Here is a 19,554-nt window from a genome sequence, read left to right on the forward strand (position 1 = left end):
TGATAGTGATAGGGAATGGGGGAATAGCTTTAAACTCAAAGAGGAGAGATTTAGATTAGCTGTTAGGAGGAAGTTCTTTAACCAGAAAGTGGTGAAGCTCTGGAACAGTCTGCCCAGAGAAGCTGTGGGTGCCCCATCTGTGGAGGCACTCAAGACTAAGTTGGATGGGGTGCTGGGCAGCCTGAGCTGGTGTGTGGCAGCCCTGCCCACAGCAGGGAGTTGGAACTGGGTGGTCTTCAAGGTCCCTTCCAACCCAAACAATTCTATGATTTTATGAGAAGGTGAAAGCTGCATCTGCCAAAGTTTTGTGTCACTCTTTTTTACTGCTGTAAGGAATAGTGTTGAAAAGAATATTTTGACTGCTTTTGGTAGGATTGCAGAAAACCATACTACTGTAAATACTTTCACATCAGTGGCAGCATGTAGTTTACCCATTTAGCAGTGTGACTTTTTGTTTTTTTAAATCTGTTAAGCTTTACTATATTGAAGTATATATACATAGGTTTCTGCTTGTATTTATGTTACCTGAATAATTTAGCTTCTCAACATGCTTACAGGAGAGCACACTGTTATACTGTTGGTAGGTGCAGTGAGTCACCTTTGAAACTCTGCCCTTTTTTCTGCATTGTCTACACAGATAGAGCCTAAATTTGCAGCACATCCTTCTTGCTCACGTATTCTTCTTTCCACATACAGGAACCATATATGTACAAACTTCCTTTCATCTGGGGATTTTTTAATTTTTTTTTTTTTCTTGAGTTGGAACCAGTACCTCCTGTCTGCTGGTTGGGTCTTCGCTGATGTTTTTTTCTTCTGCTTTGGCATGGAACAGATTCAGACACTTCAGTTCTTTTCATGTTCCCTACATTTCTGAAATCTTTAAAGTTAGTGGTGATCTTTATTCTTGAAATGATTATCCTCTCTTTCCTACTACTTCTGAGATCTAAATGCAACTCAAATAGTCCTTAAATTTGAAAGCTTATTGAATCTTCACTGAAATATTTATTATTTCATCGAGACCACTGAAGTTCAGTTTGTTTAGCGTTAAGAATGCTGCTATGCCTGATGCAGAAACATTTTATTCTGACTTAAAGTACTAAGGGCAGGCAGTTACTATGGAACTGCCGTGCCTTTTAAACTGATTATTTTGCACATTGTACCGTGTTGTAGACAGCAGGGGGAGCTCAAAAATAGTTTTTTGTGTTGGTGGTGATGCATCAAGAAGGGCGTCTCAGATTAATCAGTGTATCTGAAGTTAAAAAATTAAGTGTAGAAGAAGTGTAGAAAAAAATTGTTTGCTGATTACTAAAGTTGATTGTGAGAATGGTTAATTTTAACACTTGGTTTTCCTGAACAGGAAGCAATGCATCAGGGAGCACTGGATCAGCACAGACAAACCCCGGAGTGCTTGGAATGGGAGGTGGTGCGACTGTATTACCTGCCTTTGAATACAGAGGTACCTGGATACCTATCTTGAATGTAACAGTACAAGGCAGTGCTAAAGCTACCTAGTAAGTACCACTATCTCTCTGAAAAAATATGTAACAAATACTTTTATTTACAACTTGTTAATTAGCAAATAACGAGCTGTTCATTTCACTGGTACTGAGATATATTATGAGTTTTTTTCTTTTCAGCAGAGAGAAGTGGTCTAATTTTCAACTGTTTTGTCCAAATTATCTGGATTCCATTCTGAATATCCTCTACAGCTGTAGCATCTGTTGGATTTTATTTCTACTATAGTGTTGCTGAGTTAACTTTGCTTTTAGATCTTGGTATAGTACATAACAATTTCAGAAAGAAACATTTTGCTGCCTCCATTCTAATGTCCTGTGCTCTGCTTTGAATTTGCTTGCGTCTTAACTTTGGATCTCTCCAGTGAGTCCATGATTCTGTCTCAATAATTTTTGCATTCTGTTTTTCTTCTGTGAAAGATAATGGAATTATTGCTGCTCTGTCTTGTCAGTAGTTTGTTTCTCCTGTATCACACTTCTCTGTAGTCTCTGCACTTAAGATATAACTATTGATTTGGGCTACACACTTGCTTTGATTTTCTGTTATTGCTGACATTAGATTTTCATAAAATTACCAGATAATTTATTTTTATGCAGTGATTTAATTGGGGATTCCTGTAACAGAGCTAGCAGAGTTTTTTTTGCTGGGGTGGGGCTTTCTTCTTTTGAATGCATGAAGACTTGCATTCAGCATTATTTGTGGCCATTCCCACGGAACTAACAACTCTATTCTGCAGTTTGCTTTCCCACTCTTGAAAGTTAGTGTGTATGATCTCCACCTCACAGGCGTGCTGTAATTATTAAACCCATTAGTAATTTTAATTAGAGCCATATACTTGTAAGTAGATAGAAGATGAAATGTATTGATGGAGGGAAGAGGGAAAAGCACTACATTGTGACTGCATTACACAACTGCTGGAGCAGAATTTAGGGACTTCCTTAGTGGGCTGTGATACCCTCCACTTTTAGCATTGCTTAGAATCATAGAATCACAAGATTGGAAAGGACCTACAAGATTATCTAGTCCAAATGTCCTCCCATTACCATTGCTGCCACAAGCTACTAAACCATATCTTGTTGCTCCTCATCCAGATGCCTCTTGAACACTGCCAGGGACAGCAACTCCACCACGTCCCTGGGCAGCCATTCCAGTGCCTGACCACTCTCTGAGAGAAAACGTTTTACTTTATGTATAACCTAAACCTCCTCTGGTACAAATTGTGGCCATTTCCTATGGGGCCAAACCCCTTCTCATCATAACCTCCCTTCAGGAAGCTTGTTTTCCTGCATGTGAGTGTGTTGCTTTTTTCAGACCATCACCTAAGCCTGGATCACTATTGCTTCTTTTTTGTCTGATGCCTTCTTTCCCATCTTTGGAATCCATTCAGTTGTACCTTTTCTTCAGCTGGCTTCTTATCCCCCAAACCTCACTTTCAGCAGTTCAACTTAAAATAGGTGTTACAGAAGTCAGACTCGAGACTTCAAAATTTAAAGTAGCAATTTCTAAAATCTGTAACATTTCAATAAATGATATATTTGATTGTAAGCTAATTTAATGGCTTTACTTATCATTTTTTGCAGCAGAGGTTGTTTGACTTTTTCATCTTAGTCATTTTTTTCCTCTGTGCCATATTCTCCAACATAGTCAGGCGTAAACTAAATACAATACAGAAGTCCTGTGTTGTTGTAGTGCTGATTCAAGATTCAGGTGTTGAAATCAGTACCTGTCTGAATGCCAAATAGTTGACAAAGCTATGCTTTATTTGTAACGACACTGTTACTATTTGCATTTATGGAGTCATCACACATTACTCAATTATTGCTCTGTTTTTGGTGTTACAACTACCCTTTATTTATTTTTGTTGCTACTTTTTTGATATGAAATGAGTATTGTTTCTTCTGCCCTCCCTTACGTCTTTAAGAGTAAAGAGAAAAGTTGAACATTTGATCTACCTATGCTTCATATTCCCTCAGATGCCTCAAGCAGCCATCTTCAGGAAAATTGAATTAATAACTGAAGCATTACATGTTCAGGGAAAGGTGAATCATTGGGCAGAAAGCTGTGGAGGCACTAGAGTATAAAATTTATCTTTGGTATACTGCAGTTGGAATGCCTAATCAGTTTAAGAATGTTTTGTAAAGCAAATCCTAGGACAGTAGTTGTTGGGATAGCAGGTAGTTTCTGTAACAAACCACCTTTGATTGTGCAGATATTGCTGCTGCAGCAGGTACGACCTGTTTCTTCTTGGGCTTGTAACCCAGCAGCTCTTCATAGTCTTCTAAGATAAAATATGAAGAAAAGTGACAATGAGGCTGCATTTCTAGAATGATGATGATTTAAGTGCATGATACCCAGCAGTGAAATCTAGTGTTTCCTCTTTGTACAAGTAACTGCCATTGTCTATGTGTACATGTAGTTTATGAATATTTACCCATATATTATCTTGCTGTGGCAGACTTTTCTGGTTGTATGGACTCAGCTTGGAACATCTGGCTTATTCTCAATTTGTTATAACAATATTCCCACTGTCATGACTTTCTGACTTATTTCTTCTGTTTTTTTTCTACATAATTATGTTCTTTGGGACACATTCACTTGCAGCAGCTATAAGTATTGTAAAAAAAGGAGAATAATTTATTGAGCAATACCTACTGAATGTGTTAACTTCATAACTGTACTCAATGCTTGCACCCTTTAATTTACTATTTTACTTAATGCTTCATTTATTGTTTTAATTAGCTACTTAGTCAAGTAGTTGATTTTCTCGAGTTGCTGTAAATTGTCAAGGTTATTTGGGGCCTTTTAGCACTTGATATTGATTTGGAATCTTTGTTTTTGTTGTTGTTTTTAATCACAGTTGTACTATTACGTACCTACCTGTAATGCTTTCGATTTTTCAGTTTGGAAATGCTGGACAAAGTAGAACCACCTACAATTCCTGAAGGCTATGCTATGTCGGTGGCATTTCACTGTTTACTGGATCTTGTCCGTGGTATCACTACCATGATTGAAGGAGAGTTGGGAGAGGCAGAAACAGGCAGTCAAAGCACAACAGAAACAACTTCATTACCAGCACAGTCCTCAGAGCATCAGGACTTACAGTCTATATCTGACCAGTCAGACAAAGAGCTAGGTATTTGAAAATGCAAATGCTGTCAAATATGCAAAAGTTTTATGTAAAGTTGGATTAGGGGAGTTAATGCTTTGTTGCTTGAATTTATTGCTTTAAAATCTTACATAAATATTTTTAATGATGGAAGAGGGTTTTGTTTTTTTGGTTTGTTTTGTAACAGAACAGCAGTAGTCTTACAAAACTTGACTTGATATAATGCTTCTGTCCTCTAGCATCTTAGCTCTACAGTCATTATGGTGAATTGATACTGTTTTACTTGTTTCTGGGATGTAAGAGAGAGAGATTAGGCATTTTGTTCTCCGGAATGGTTTTTCTTCCTTCCTGTGTCCTTTACTCTTCTTAAGAAGAAATTTGACTGAAAGAAATGTGCCAGTTAAGACTATATTACAAGAAAGCTGTATTTTTACTAATAAGATGAAAAGACAAATATTTTAATAGGAGGATTTTAAATGAGTTACAAGTATATGGGAAGAGCATAGTTTATTTAAAAACAGAAGTAATATGAGCTTGTATTTGTGCAAAGTATGGAGAGTCTGTGTATATATACACAGAAGATATATCTCATGACACACTGACTTGTGTACTGGCAGCTGAGATTCTATAAGCTTGTTTAATCAGCATCTGCAGTCCCTGCCTAACGAAGAGCTCTCCATTAATGCTGCAGAGCTCTCCATGGTGCTGCAAGCAGCACAAGTTTGGCCTGGGTCTTGTAGTGGCTGAGGGAGGAAAAAAGCTCTGTGGACTTATAGGCGCATTTTAGTTTTGTTAGGCCTGTTTTATTTTCTTAGTACATTAGAGAAATGAAATACATGTGTATATCCAATAACCTGGAGAGCTCTCAAAGATAAGGGGAGAGAGAGTTCCTGCACTGCAAAATTCAGTAGAATGTTTCTTGTTTACCTGATATTCCACCTCTATGCACTTATGCATACATGCATGCTTATTTTTGTAGAAATGGATTAAAAATAGGTTTATATAACTTTGTAGGATTTTTTAAAATGTAATTTAGAATAAGCATTGCACTCATTACATTTTTACCTTAGCAATATTACTATAAATGGGTCTGTTTAAATGGTAATGGTGTGAGTGCATGCATACGTGTATCTGTGCATGTGTGTTTATATACACATATGTGTGTTTGTGTATACACACACACACGAACTTTAAAGTTCCAACACCAGACACTGTATGTTTGTGATAATATTTTACTTTAGAATTTTTCAATTATTTGTTTCTACTTTAAATAATTATGTATTTATTTCAAGTTAGCAGAGCTGTCTGGGAAGAAATGGTAAATGCCTGTTGGTGTGGTCTTCTTGCTGCATTGTCTCTCCTACTTGATGCAAGGTATTTGATCTTCCATTTCTCATGATCTTTCAGATATGATATTCTTGGTTATATTTTGAACTGAGTTTGTCTATTGGTTGGCTGTTGTTTGAGAGAGCTATTCTTAGTATGCAAGTAGAGGTCTGGGGGTTGGTGATTGCGAGGCTGAGTGAAGATCTACTAAGTGTAAACTACATGGAACCATTATTGTATTTCAATATAGGAAAATTAATTTGAATTTCGACAACATCCATTTAAACTATTTAAATCGTTTCAGCACTGATGAAGCTGCTACTGAAAATATTTTAAAAGCAGAATTAACTATGGCTGCACTCTGTGGAAGACTAGGTCTTGTAACATCAAGAGATGCCTTTATCACTGCCATTTGCAAAGGATCCTTACCTCCTCACTATGCTCTTACTGTATTAAATAGCACAACTGCAGCTCTGTCCAGCAAATGTAAGTATATAGATTTTCCTCTGTTGTTCAAATGTGTTTAATTTTTCTCTACATGTTGTCCGTCAATCATAGAATCACAGAATTGTAGGGGCTGTAAGGGACCTTCAGAGATCATCTAGTCCAGCTCCCCTGCAAAGCAAGCTCCCTACAGCAGGCTGCACAGGTAGGCATCCAGGTGGATCTTGACTATCTTCAGAGAAGGAGAATCCACAGCCTCCCTGTGCAGCCTGATCCAGTGTTCTGTCACCCTCACTGCGAAGAAGTTCCTTTGCATATTGGTGAGGAACTTCCCATGCTCCAGTTTATGGCCGTGCTCCAGTTTATGGCTGTAAACCAATCTAAACCCAGATTTTTTCAGGATGTAGTTGACTTCCATCAGAAGAGAGGTGGCAGGGACAGGGAGGTGATTGTCCCCCTCTACTCTGCTCTTGTGAGGCCCCATCTGGAGTACTGTGGTCTGTCCAGGTCTGGAGTCCCCAGTACAAGAAAGACAGAGAGCTGTTGGAGAGAGTCCAGAGGAGGGCCACAAAGATGATCAGGGGTCTGGAGCACCTTCCCCTACGAAGACAGGCTGAGGGAGCTGGGCTTGTTCAGCCTGGAGAAAAGAAGGCTGCAGGGTGACCTCATTGCCTTTCAGTACCTTAAGGGAGCCTACAGACAGGAAGGAAATCAACTCTTTGAAAGGGTAGATAACAGCAAGACAAGGGGAAATGGTTTTAAGTTGCAGGAGGAAAGATTTAGGTTGGATGTCAGGAGGAAATTCTTTACTATGAGAGTGGTGAGGTGCTGGCACAGGCTGCCCAGAGAGGTTGTGGATGCCCCGTCCCTAGAGATGTTCAAGGCCAGACTGGATGGGGCCTCAGGCAGCCTGGTCTAGTATTAAATATGGAGGTTGGTGGCCCTGCATGTGGCAGGAGGGTTGGTGATTCATGATCCTTGAGGTCCCTTCCAACCCAAGCCATTCTGTGATTCTGATTCTGAGCAAAGATGTACAACAGTATTACTGTTAGCCGTAAAGTATTTGACTATACAAAATTTAGTCAGAATCTAGAGTCAGAATCTAGACTGCTTGCTTTCCAGCACCTGAACCATTTACTAGGTATAATTCTAACCAGCCTAAGACCTCCCCAGATGCTTAGTGTATGTCAGAAATTTACCTTCTAAGGAGGTCTGCCTATCATCCTAAAGATCTGTTAGGATATGTAATTAAGGCATTCAAATTCTGAAAAAGTCCTTGGCAGGAAACTCAGATAGTTACTGACTGGAATATCGTGCATTTGTAGTGTACTGTGGTTTTTTCTACAGTTGTATGGTGATTAATAGAACTTACTGCATAAATAGTAAGTTCTGGATGCTGTTCAGCTTACAAGAGATTCAGTTGATGCTTGCTACATCCTGAGATAGTGTTGTAAATCATTGGATATGCCAGTTGCTAGTTTTGAACTCTCTTGCTAGTTTTGAAAATTAATTTCTCTATAGCCAGAACTGCAACTGCCTGGTGAATTTAACATTAGGCAGGTGCATTTAACATTAAATCTCTTAAAACAAAAATATTTCAGTATTAGAACAAAGACCAGAACCTTTTCTCTAGCCGGTGAACGAACTAAGTATATTATGAGACCACAGGTGTACAAAGCAGTACATATTACTGAGGTATTCTAACTTCTTTGAAGATGAAACACTGAACTTAATGGTATTTTATTTAGGTTTGTCTTTGTTTTACAGGTGAGTTGTAAAAAGGATCTGTGGTGTCCTGTATTGGAAAGACATCACTATGTAACACTTGTGAAATCTTCATTTTCTGAGTGCCTTATTACAGTGGTAGCACACAGTTATACTACTAATAGATAATAACTGCAGATAACCCAGTTGAGACGTGGCCTGAGGCTTATCTTACCAACTTAGCAAAAACTTTTACTCTCAACATAAAATATATATATTGCAAAAGGGAAGGAGGAATTAGTACTGGTTCGTTTAACCCTGTAGCATAATGATGTAGTAGCCTGCATACAACCAAAGACTTAATTGAAGTCAGCTATCTTAAAGCTAATACTGTGAAAAAAATTCCTGGAGGTTTGCCACTACTCAGGAGTGGTGGTGGTTGTTACTACAGCAGGTACTTTAAATTTGGACTTTAAATTCGGATATTTTTTCATTTTCCTCTAGCATATTCCATTCAGGGACAGAATGTTCAAATGATCAGTCCCTCAAGCGAGTCTCATCAGCAAGTTGTGGCAGTAGGACAGCCCTTAGCTCTTCAGCCACAAGGAACAGTAATGGTAAGTACAACTTGTGAGTGATACCTGTCTTGCTTACTAACTTCTTTTTGCATCTTAGTATGTCTCAAAAGAGGCAATAGATAAGTAGCATTCTTACAAACAATGAAATATTATCCGAAGCTTTCTTTTGGATGGCTGTCCAGGGCAGCACGTTTCAGAAACTGCTTTTATTTGGCCTGAATCCATTGTTTGAAAAAAACTTGGGTCTCAGCTGTCATTTGTGCCTGTATATGAAAGTTTGCTTATGTTTTATCATAAGATTGACTCGGAATCTGTAGAGAAGATGCATTTAAACCTGAGGTAATTGACTTTGTGTCTTTGATAATAATGTGACATTGGGAGGAGATGGCACTGATCAAATTGTATTCAAGCTCAGGAAGATAAAATTGAGTGAAGGAGAGATACTGAATTACTCACCTAAAAAAAGATATATTGCACCAGTGCAGACAAGATATGGTCTTTAAACTGTTTAGTAAAAAATTGCAGCCTTCCTAGTGTCATGGCTTAACCCTGGAGGGCCCTAGAAGGCAGCTAAGCACGACACAGGTGCTTAGTTTCCCACTCAGCCCTATCACCACATCAGGATGGGAGAAGAGAATCAAAAGGTTCAAAAGGTAGAAAACTTGTGGGTTGGGATAAAGACCATTCAGTAAGTTAAAAAAAAAAAAAAAAGTTATAGCACAGTGTGAGCTGCTTTGAAGAAAGTTATCTCTATTCCAGTCAAAACTAGTGCCTCTAGAAATACTATTACTGTAGAACAATATATATATATATATATTTTCCAGCTGACTTCAAAAAATATCCAGTGTATGAGGACATTGCTCAACTTAGCTCACTGCCATGGGGCTGTTCTTGGTACATCGTGGCAACTTGTCTTGGCTACTCTTCAGGTATAACAGGAAGTATTTATGGTTTCTGATACCTTACTTTTTCGTTATACATACATTGGTTTTGAATTTTTATGTGACCAATAGAAAAAACTTTGATTCTGCTCCTGGCTTATGTTAACTGCCTTGAGTAAATACTGTGGTGTTTTCCTTGAATTTTGTTTAGTTGGAATGCTACCAGCTAGCTTGAATAGAATGTTAGTTTTGCTGCTGCTTGAAGAAGTTTTCATGCTGAAAACCATCTTTGTGTATTTCAGCATCTTGTGTGGATTCTGGGACTGAAACCTGGTGTTGGGGGTGCCTTAAAACCTGGAAGAGCTGTAGAAGGGCCCAGCACAGTAAGCAAAGTTGTACATTTTATAGTTAACGATTATGTGGTATTATCTGTTGCAATCTGTAAGATACGTTTCTGTCTTTTTTCAAGGTTCTGACTACAGCAGTTATGACTGATCTACCAGTTATATCCAGCATACTATCAAGACTTTTTGAAAGCTCGCAGTAAGAAACCTTATAATTAAAAAAACATGTATGTATCAAACTTGACAGTGTTTTGATAGCTGTTATTTTTCAGGTACCTTGATGATGTATCTTTGCATCACTTAATAAATGCCCTTTGTTCCTTGTCTCTGGAAGCCATGGATATGGCCTATGGAAACAATAAGGTATAAAAAGAGTTCTCTATTTTCTTCTTGCTTTTTTTTTTTTTTTTTGTGATACGGGCAGAAGACTTGTATATTTGTCTTATAAACTAACTGTTTCCAATATTACGACTGCAACGTATCTGATTTTTTACTCCAGAATAAAAAATAATGTTTCTATTAATCAGATTGTAAATAGATAAAACTCTACAAAGCCCTTACAATTTCAGGGGTCAGAATTTCTGTCTGGCACAGTATGTTCTGTTAGGTGTTCATTTTCAATATTTTTTTAATAATACGCTTCAGATAAAGCATGACAACTCAGGTATTAAAAAGCTACTAATTCTTACTTGCCTGGGGAAATGATAGTATTCCTGTCAGCCAGAGAAAATAACCCCTAGCCCAGGATCGTTAAAGATCCCGTGATTGAAGAAGAGTAAGCATGTTTTCTCCTAATCTAATCCCAGAGAATTTCTGAAAGTTTTTACTTGATCTATTACCATAGAGATAACCATGACAGAAAATGTTCTTTATAATATTCGACAATTACAGTAACGAGGCAGAGAAAAGAGAATAAATTAAAATAAGTAAATGTGTTTAAAATTAGTTGAAAATTAGAATTAAAATTCAATGGAAATGGGAATAGTGAAGAGCAGAAAAATTACATTGCAAGTCATTTTTGAATATATGTTCATTGATTTATCATAAGCTTCAACAAATCAATGTTTGCATATGTATTTGATGAATGGGAAATATAAGATAAAGAGTAGGGAGAATCTTAAATGTTTTATTTTATTTGTTCCTATACAATTTTTACCTTTGCAAGTAGTGATGGGTAAGAGACTATTTTGCTACTTAAATATATTATAAAACTGGTTGTAGGGAGGCCTATGAGTGTAAAAACGAGGTTTTGGAGAAAACCATGAAAAATTAGGAAAAATGTGTTCTTGATTATATGCTGTTGCTACCCCCTTGTGGCTTCTCATGAAGTACTGCAGATGCTGTGGAAACTTCCCAGCTATGTTACCTGAAGTGTAAATGCTGTGATAATAGCTTATGAAATACAATACTCCAATGGAGACTAGTTACATCTTAATTTACAGATCATAATGTAATGAATGGCTCTGACATCATCTGAGTTACCTCAAAGTCATGTATTCAAATTCTCTTTTACTAAGGAGCCATCCCTTTTTGCTGTTGCTAAATTACTGGAAACGGGACTAGTTAACATGCACAGGATTGAAATTCTTTGGAGACCTCTGACGGGTCATCTTCTGGAGGTAATTAATTGCTTTTTTAAGTTGCACTAGAAATCAGTGTGCAATATGGTATTGCCTTATGACAGTGCATTTTTGAAGTGTGTTTGTTTTTTTTAAATCTAAAGTGTGTTTAAATGTATTGTTTTATACATGTTTTTGCGGTTTGCATTGCAATTTTAATTTAAATATTTAAATTTCAGTATTTTATAGCTCTTACTGACTTTGTCTTTACGGTGCTGTCAGTGTTTATGCACCATATATGCGTTATATTTACTGCAACACAAAGAGTTTTCATTTTGGAGTCAAGTGGCACAAATATCGAGAGAGATTTTAAGATGTATTTACTGAATAGATTGAAGCCATTAGATAAACCAACAAAGTTTTCTTGTTTGTTTTTAATAAATGTGAAGTAATAATTTCAATTGTTTCTTCAAGAGAATACCATTATAAAAATAGCAAGGTAGGTGTCATTTGTAAAGTAAATATCTTAACTCCTAGATGAAAAATTTCTTTCATCAAGGAAAAGATCTTACATTTTGAATTTGAAACTAAAACCAGACTACAGAGTGTACTTGTAAAGTTTTAATCCTCTGCAGGGATAGGTAGAAGAGTGAAATACAAGAGCGAGGTATATTTAAGTACAGTAAAGGACTGTAGTGGATTAACCTTGGCTGGCTCCAAAGTGCTCACCTAATTGCTCACTCATTCCATCTCTCAGCAAGATAGGAGGAGAAAGTAAGTTGTACAAAGCTCATAGATCAAGATAAGGACAGGGAGATTGGTCACTGATTACTGTTGTGGGTTAAACAGATGACTTTGGGAAGATTATTGACAATTAGTAACTGAGTAAAATAACAGAGTAGGAAAACAAAACTACAGCCACCTTCTGCACAGCCCCTCTCTTTTCCTGAGTTCAGCTTCACTCCTGATTCTTTTGTGTCTTCCCTACCCATGAGAAGTGCAGAGGATGGGCAGTGGGGGTTGTGGACAGTCCACACTTTCTCTGTTGCTCCTGCTTCCTCACTCTTTTCCATTGCTTCAGTGTGGTAACCCTCACATAGGATACAGTCCTTCATGAACAGCCCCAAAGTGGATCCTTCCCATGGGATGCAGTTCCTCAAGACTGCTTCACAACGGGCCCTCTGTGGGCTGCAGTTTGTGCCAGACAACCTGCTCCTTTGTGGGCTTGTGGGCTTCATAGATCTGTCTGGGATCCTGCTCCAGTAGGGGTTCATAATGGGGTGCATCTTCCTTCAGGTTTTATCCTCATGCATGGGCTTCTTCCTGGGATGCACATGGAGATCTGCTCTGCTGTGGTACTACATGGGCTGCAGGGGGAATCTCTTCTCCAGAGTGTTGAGCACTCCTTCATTGATCTTTCTATCTACAGAGTTGTTTTTCTCATGTTTTCTCACTGCACAGTCTAATAGCTGCTGCACAACATTTCACCTTTTTTTTCTTTTTTTTCTTTTTTTTTTTACCTTTTCTTAAATATATTATCACAGAAGTGTGCCACCAACCTTGCTGATCAGCTCAGCTTTGGTCAGCAGTGGGTCCCCTCTGAAGCTGACTGGAACTGGCAGTGCCCACCTCAGAGCAGCTCCTGGTCACTTCTCACAGAAAGCATTCCTGCAGCACCCACCCCCCTCCCACTCCTGCCCCCCACACTATACCTTGCCACATAAATCCAGTGCAAGCAGAGAGATTTTCTTCCTCATTTTCCAGAGTGTCAGATGCTTTCTTTGAACCAGTGCATTATTTCAAACAGTACTAAGGATTGGCTATTTCTGATCTTGTTTATGGAGACCATCTCCAAATAGTCTTACATCTAGGAGAAAAAAAATTGGATATCTAAAGGTTTAGCAACTTAAAGCAGATGTTGTCTTGGAAGGGAAAAAGATAAGAGAAATATAAGGTTCACCATCCACACCTTGGGAGTCCATGTTTTCCTATAGTAAGCTGTCTGTTTCAGTCTATTATCCATCATGCATATTTGCAACTATTTTTTCAGGAGATGCAGTTTATTTTAAAGTAGTGCATTGTTTCCATTTGAACCTATGTCTTTGAGGTACAGTGAGGAAGGAGAAAGCACCAGCTGCAAATTCAGTTAAACACAACCTGAAGGAAGAATTCTTTCCCTATTTCTGAAACTGAATATCTGGTCAGATTCAGAGCACCATGATGTAGTTCAAATTCTATCATTTTACGTCAAGTAACAAAAATTAATTTAGGAGACAAGCTATTTCTGTTCTGTATTTTTTAATATGAAGCTAGCTTTTCTGCTTTGTTCTCCATTTCAGTTTGGCTAGTGTCTAATAACAAAACAGTCCACCAATCCACCCCCATCTAAACCATATTCCTTCCTTATGATCTTGCTTTGGATTTTGAAAGACACTGGATTCTCATACCAGCTAAGCTCAGACAGAAAGCATGGATGGAAATAATTGTTTTGAAGTCAGTGAGGCTGTAAGTGCCTTATTTATTTGAGGCTAACAGACACAGGATTACAAATACAATTACTGTGTATTTATGCATAGTGTTTTTAATTTCTTCTAAAAAAGCAATTAGAAAAACAAGTAGGCTCAGGTAACTAGGAGTCAAAGAGAAAGAAAGAAACTTAAGAGCAAAGGAATGATCACTGTTATTTTGTCATGTTTTTGAAATAGTAATGTTTAGGTTTATTTTGCATTCATTATGTAGTTACTTTTTGTGTTTGAGATCATGGAAGAGCAGACACTTATTGTGTTAGTCAATGTCATGCTCCTTTACTTGATTATGAATGTTAGGCTGTGTGTGAAAAATGAAATTTAGAATTTTATAGTAGCTCAAGGTTGAGTTCAACCCAAGAGTTTTAGACAGTCATTGAAGATTGTTTGGTACTTTTTAACCTATGAATATCTGAAATAGCAGCTACTATATTGATTTTTGGAGAATGTTTTGACTTGAATTACTGTGGTTTTCAATTTGTTTCCTTCTGTGTCTTTCCCTGCTTCCTGTTGCTTCCTTATTCAGAAGGTATGTCTGTACAAAAGATAATTATTTTTATTTGTTCTTAGTATTAAACCTGATTTTAACATTTAGAGATTTGTTGTATTGTTCTAAAAAAATATTTTACTAGAATATTTTATCTAAACGTCCACTACAATTTAAATGTTCAATTTTTATATATTACATATATTTAAATCTTGGTTAAATAAAAGTGCCTTCAAACAGAACACTGTTATGCTTTCAGGTTTGTCAGCATCCCAACTCCAGAATGAGAGAATGGGGAGCAGAAGCTTTAACCTCTCTTATTAAAGCAGGACTGACATTCAGCCACGATCCTCCATTATCACAGAATCAGGTAAAGTAAGTTTATGAAAAACTGCTTTCCTCCTTTTCTGGGACTTATTATGAACATGAAATCAGAATCTTCCCTAGAGGAAGTTTTCTACAGTTCAGTGAATAGGAGGCATTCATAAAGCAATTTTACCATTGAGTTTATAAAGCCTACAGCTGTAACATTCAGTTGTAACTATTGAAAATCACCTCGTGCATTCTAATGAGCTACCCTCTCCTTTTTCAAATGCATGACAAAGAGTACTGAGGCTTGAATATTATGTGAGTTTGTTAGAACAAATTGTGGATCACCTTCGTGAGTGCAAAATAATTCCAGAATGCTTTATATGTTTCAGTATGTAAATATGTGATGTAGTGGCATGTAAGAAATGAATGGTCTAACCTTCTAAATCACAACTATTCAATCAATTATTAGAAAAATATTCTAATATTTTTACTGGGGTTCAGTGAATAGTATTTTTAAAATCTGTTGGATGAGCATAAAGTTGCATGATAGCTTTTATGCCACCGTGCCAGCATGCTGTAATAGGGACATGCTGTAGGAACCTGGAGAACTGGTTGGTAGAAAAAAAGAAAAGAAAATGCAGATTTTCTGCTGTGAGATACTTTATAAAGAGTTTTTTTAGAAGGGCCTGTCTGACACTGAATTCCAGCAATTTGGATCACTCTAAAAACTTCTTAGATTGGTACTATATAGTTCACTTATTATATGTAAAAATAATTATGGATCAGTTAAAGCATATTAAGGACGCTAAAATTTACTGTTTACTTTTAGAGACTGCAGCTGCTTTTACTGAATCCACTCAAGGAGCTGTCAAACATCAGTCATCCTGATATCAGGATCAAGCAGTTGGAGTGTGTGCTACAGATTTTACAGAGTCAGGGTGACAGCTTAGGACCTGGTTGGCCATTAGTCCTTGGAGTCATGGGAGCAATACGAAGTGATCAGGGGTAAGTGATAAAAATAACATAATTAAATCATGTAAGGTGATAACAGTAGAAAGAGTTCTGCTTTTATTTTCATACTTAATAACCACTTTGATAGTAGCATAATTTGTTATTTTTATCTTACGAACAATTTTACTCAGCAGACACACAGTTCTGGTAATTTTGGTAATTTTTCCTGTAGAACACTTTTATTTTACCGTTATCCTGTTTCCACTTGCATGAAGGACTTTGAAGCCTTTTTCCAAACACAAGATAATGCAATGGCCTTGCATTTGAATACAGAAGAAGAGATTACTTACCATCAGTGCAGCTCTTCAAAATGAGCTGTATAACCATGCTTTCATTTCCTGCTTCCTTTCCTTTTCCTCTAGAGTCCTTCAAAAGTGCATACTTCTGGAATTTTGTGATAGAGAGGGAAGTGCTCCAGTTTTGTGTATGTTTCAATTTGTAGAACTGTGTAATTAACATGGAGGAAAGTAGTGTATGAACAGTTCTTCCATAAGTATAGCAAAAATAAATACTTACATGGTAGGATAGATATCTATTTGTAGATGCATCTTATTACATGGAGTTAATAGTTACAGTGTTACTGTCCACGCACAAGTTTGTGTGCATTTCTCTGGCTTCCATCTTATGTTGGCTGTTATGACACAATAGAAGTGGCCCACCTATGATATTCATTTTGAATTAATTGGGGAAAAAAATTGTGTTTTTAATTGAGATTCTGAAACAAGTAAGTAGCATATCTGTGTTCTGTTTTGTTGGGGTTTTTTTCCCTGGAATATGTATTCTGAAGGACATTCAGGTTTTGTGTTACAAACATTTGGATTTTTCTTTTCTGTGTTAAATATTAAGCATTTAAAAAGCCCAGTAGCTAAATTTAAATGCAGCTGCAGTAGTTTGCCTTCCCTGTTTTGCATTATCTACACTGCACTGCTCTTTTTTTGATTCCTTCATTTTGTCTCTCACACAACAAGATTCTGGTTCTGGATAACATTCCTGCTCACAGGACTCCTCACAAATGTTTTCCGTAGTGCATTTTTATTTTATCTGTTTGTTTTCATAATTTAATTCTAAAGGCTAAACATTTCTTAAATATGTTTTTAACAGCAGATATTTTCAAAAGATTTTGTCTAATATAATATATAGTACTGAAATGTGTACGGCTATCATTATGCACATTTTTCTTACTAAATAAAATACATTTTACCCACCCCTCTGTTCTGCATATTTTAAGTTGAGGCTTCAACTTAATGTTGCATTTCAAAAAACGTCTATTTAAAACATTTAAAAGCAAATGTCATCCATTTCAAATGTCAATTCATTTCGAAGATCTATAAATATCAATATATATATTTAAATAATACTATCTCCTGATATATTTTGTTCAGAAAGTTTCTTTGCTGTTGAGGAAATTTGAAATTAGAGTGTGAGCGTGTTTTGTTTTTATTTTGTGTTTTTTTGTTTGTTTTTTTTTTTAAGAGAGTCCTTAATACGGACTGCATTCCAGTGTCTTCAGTTGGTTGTGACCGACTTTCTTCCAACAATGCCATGTACTTGTCTACAGATAGTTGTTGAAGTTGCAGGAAGCTTTGGTCTTCACAATCAAGAGCTAAATATTAGCTTAACTTCAATTGGTTTGTTGGTGAGTTTCATGTTAACCTACAGAGATGCTGCTTCCAACTTCCTTTTTTTAATTAATGGAAATTATTTGTAGTCCTTTCTACAAGTAAAAGCCAAAGCCTATTTTTTTTTCTTTAACTGGTGTCTCATGCTGTCATTTGGAATCATATGTAAATAGAACGAGCTTTAATCTATTTTAAACTTTGTGTAAAACAAGTAGTATTGGATTGTGAGCATTTTCACCAGTCTCCGAATGTTAATACATTGTTTCCCTTTCTAGTCTGAGTATATAACTGTGGCCTATAAGCTAAGACTTAAGGAAATAACTTTCTGCACTTTGTAGCATTTATGTGCTGATCTTCCATTAGTAAAGGGAACTTTGCAAAGTACTTTTAAATGTGAAAATGAGAAATGTTTTATTTCATGATCATTAAGAATGTTGTAATATTTTATTGTGTAACATAATATTTTATTTATTTTCTAGTGGAATATTTCAGATTATTTTTTCCAAAGAGGTGAAATAATTGAAAAGGAACTTAACAAAGAAGAAGCAGTGTTGCAGAAGCAGGCAGAAGAAAAGGGGGTGGTTCTGAATAGACCTTTTCATCCTGCACCACCATTTGACTGTCTTTGGTTATGTCTGTATGCTAAACTTGGAGAACTCTGTGTGGATCCCCGACCTGCAGTTAGAAAGAGTGCTGGGCAGACATTGTTTTCCACCATTGGTGCTCATGGAACTTTGTTGCAACATTCAACATGGCACACTGTGATATGGAAGGTATGACTCGTGAGCTTCTACTGGAGGATTTTAAAATTTCATTCACATTCACGTTTGCATGCTGTTTTTCTTAATATTGCTTAGTTAGTTTATTAAGATTCTGTGAAAGATAACATATGGTGGTAGAAGTCTGACCTCATTTTATTATTATTTTTTTTAATTTTCTTTTCTCTTGCCCTTAAAGCCTTTTATGAAATGCAATTTTTGCATCTTGGTATTTTCTTTCTCATGCAGGAGTTTTACAAAAGGGCCATTCCCTTCCTTAACAGGCGAATGATTCCTCCTGTTTTGCAAAAGTACAATGACATTTGGAGGGCACGTGATTGAATTGATCTGATATTAGAGCGAGCTTTGTTTTGCCCTCTGTTTAGCTCTTTTTTCTAAAAGGATCAGTCAGATGCCCTAATCCTAAAATCACAGTCGTATTGTCTGGGCCTTTAGGAAAAATCGGGGTATTGTGGAGTCTGTTGCCTGATGTAATGTGTGAGGTATCTGAGATTTCTAGATCCAAACTGGCACTATTCTCAGTGGCTCTGATCATGCTGTTTAATGACCAGTCATTAAGTGAGCATCAGTAGGCTGATTCTTATTCTTAGCTTTTGCACACACTGTTTTAAATAAGGAAATTCTCAAGGTGACACAATTACATGCAGAATAACAGAAAACTTTTTTTTTGCTTTACAATGAATACAACTGTTGTTTTAAAAGTTGCTTTTTTTTTTTTTCTTTTTCTGAATGTTGCAGGTTCTATTCCATCTGCTGGATAGGGTTCGAGAATCTTCTACTACAGCTGACAAAGAAAAGATTGAATCAGGAGGAGGCAACATCCTTATCCATCATTCAAGGGATACAGCTGAGAAACAGTGGGCTGAAACATGGGTATTAACACTGGCTGGAGTTGCAAGAATATTTAATACCCGGAGATACTTACTGCAGCCTTTAGGTAAAAAATAGATTTAAAGTTACTGAAAGGTACAGCTAGGAACTCTCAGATTTGGTTTGTTTGTTCTTCAGTTAGAACTGAGTAAAAATCTTTGTTATGTTGTGTCTCACCTCAAGTGTGATGAAAATTATATTTTTCAATTCTTTACAGCCAAACATTTTAAGTACCAGCTTCATCTTCCATGCCATGGTACTGAGAGTAAATTTCAGTAGTCACAATTCTGAGTGCCAAATAACTTGAACTTTTAGTAGCCTGGTAATAATTTTTGTTTTGTTTTGGTTCTCAGAACATACTTTTCCACCTGTCTTATTAAAATTGCACAGTGCCTACCTAGAACTTCTTCACAGCTTCCATGTGTCAAATTTATCAATTCTCTTACAATGTAGAGAGAACTCATAAAATCAGTGAAGCATATGGATTAAAAAAG

General features: G+C 36.7%; 1 protein-coding gene across 2 annotated transcripts in view; it reads left to right on the forward strand.

The window, feature by feature from the left end:
- The window catches only part of MON2 (MON2 regulator of endosome-to-Golgi trafficking), a 73,319-nt gene that overhangs the window by 28,476 nt on the left and 25,289 nt on the right, over positions 1–19,554 (forward strand). For both annotated transcript variants that reach the window (XM_090138281.1, XM_031589534.2), the window contains exons 11-25: positions 1,358–1,511; positions 4,416–4,648; positions 5,914–5,995; positions 6,252–6,433; positions 8,600–8,712; positions 9,498–9,602; positions 9,857–9,937; positions 10,024–10,097; positions 10,171–10,261; positions 11,416–11,517; positions 14,729–14,839; positions 15,611–15,786; positions 17,266–17,428; positions 17,891–18,184; positions 18,929–19,127. In XM_090138281.1, coding sequence (XP_089994407.1) covers positions 1,358–1,511; positions 4,416–4,648; positions 5,914–5,995; positions 6,252–6,433; positions 8,600–8,712; positions 9,498–9,602; positions 9,857–9,937; positions 10,024–10,097; positions 10,171–10,261; positions 11,416–11,517; positions 14,729–14,839; positions 15,611–15,786; positions 17,266–17,428; positions 17,891–18,184; positions 18,929–19,127 — 2,160 coding nt within the window. The remainder of the gene's footprint in view (positions 1–1,357; positions 1,512–4,415; positions 4,649–5,913; positions 5,996–6,251; positions 6,434–8,599; positions 8,713–9,497; positions 9,603–9,856; positions 9,938–10,023; positions 10,098–10,170; positions 10,262–11,415; positions 11,518–14,728; positions 14,840–15,610; positions 15,787–17,265; positions 17,429–17,890; positions 18,185–18,928; positions 19,128–19,554) is intronic.

Source organism: Phasianus colchicus, chromosome 1, assembly GCF_987193195.1.
Source record: "Phasianus colchicus chromosome 1, bPhaCol1.hap1.1, whole genome shotgun sequence".
NCBI classification, from domain to species: domain Eukaryota; kingdom Metazoa; phylum Chordata; class Aves; order Galliformes; family Phasianidae; genus Phasianus; species Phasianus colchicus.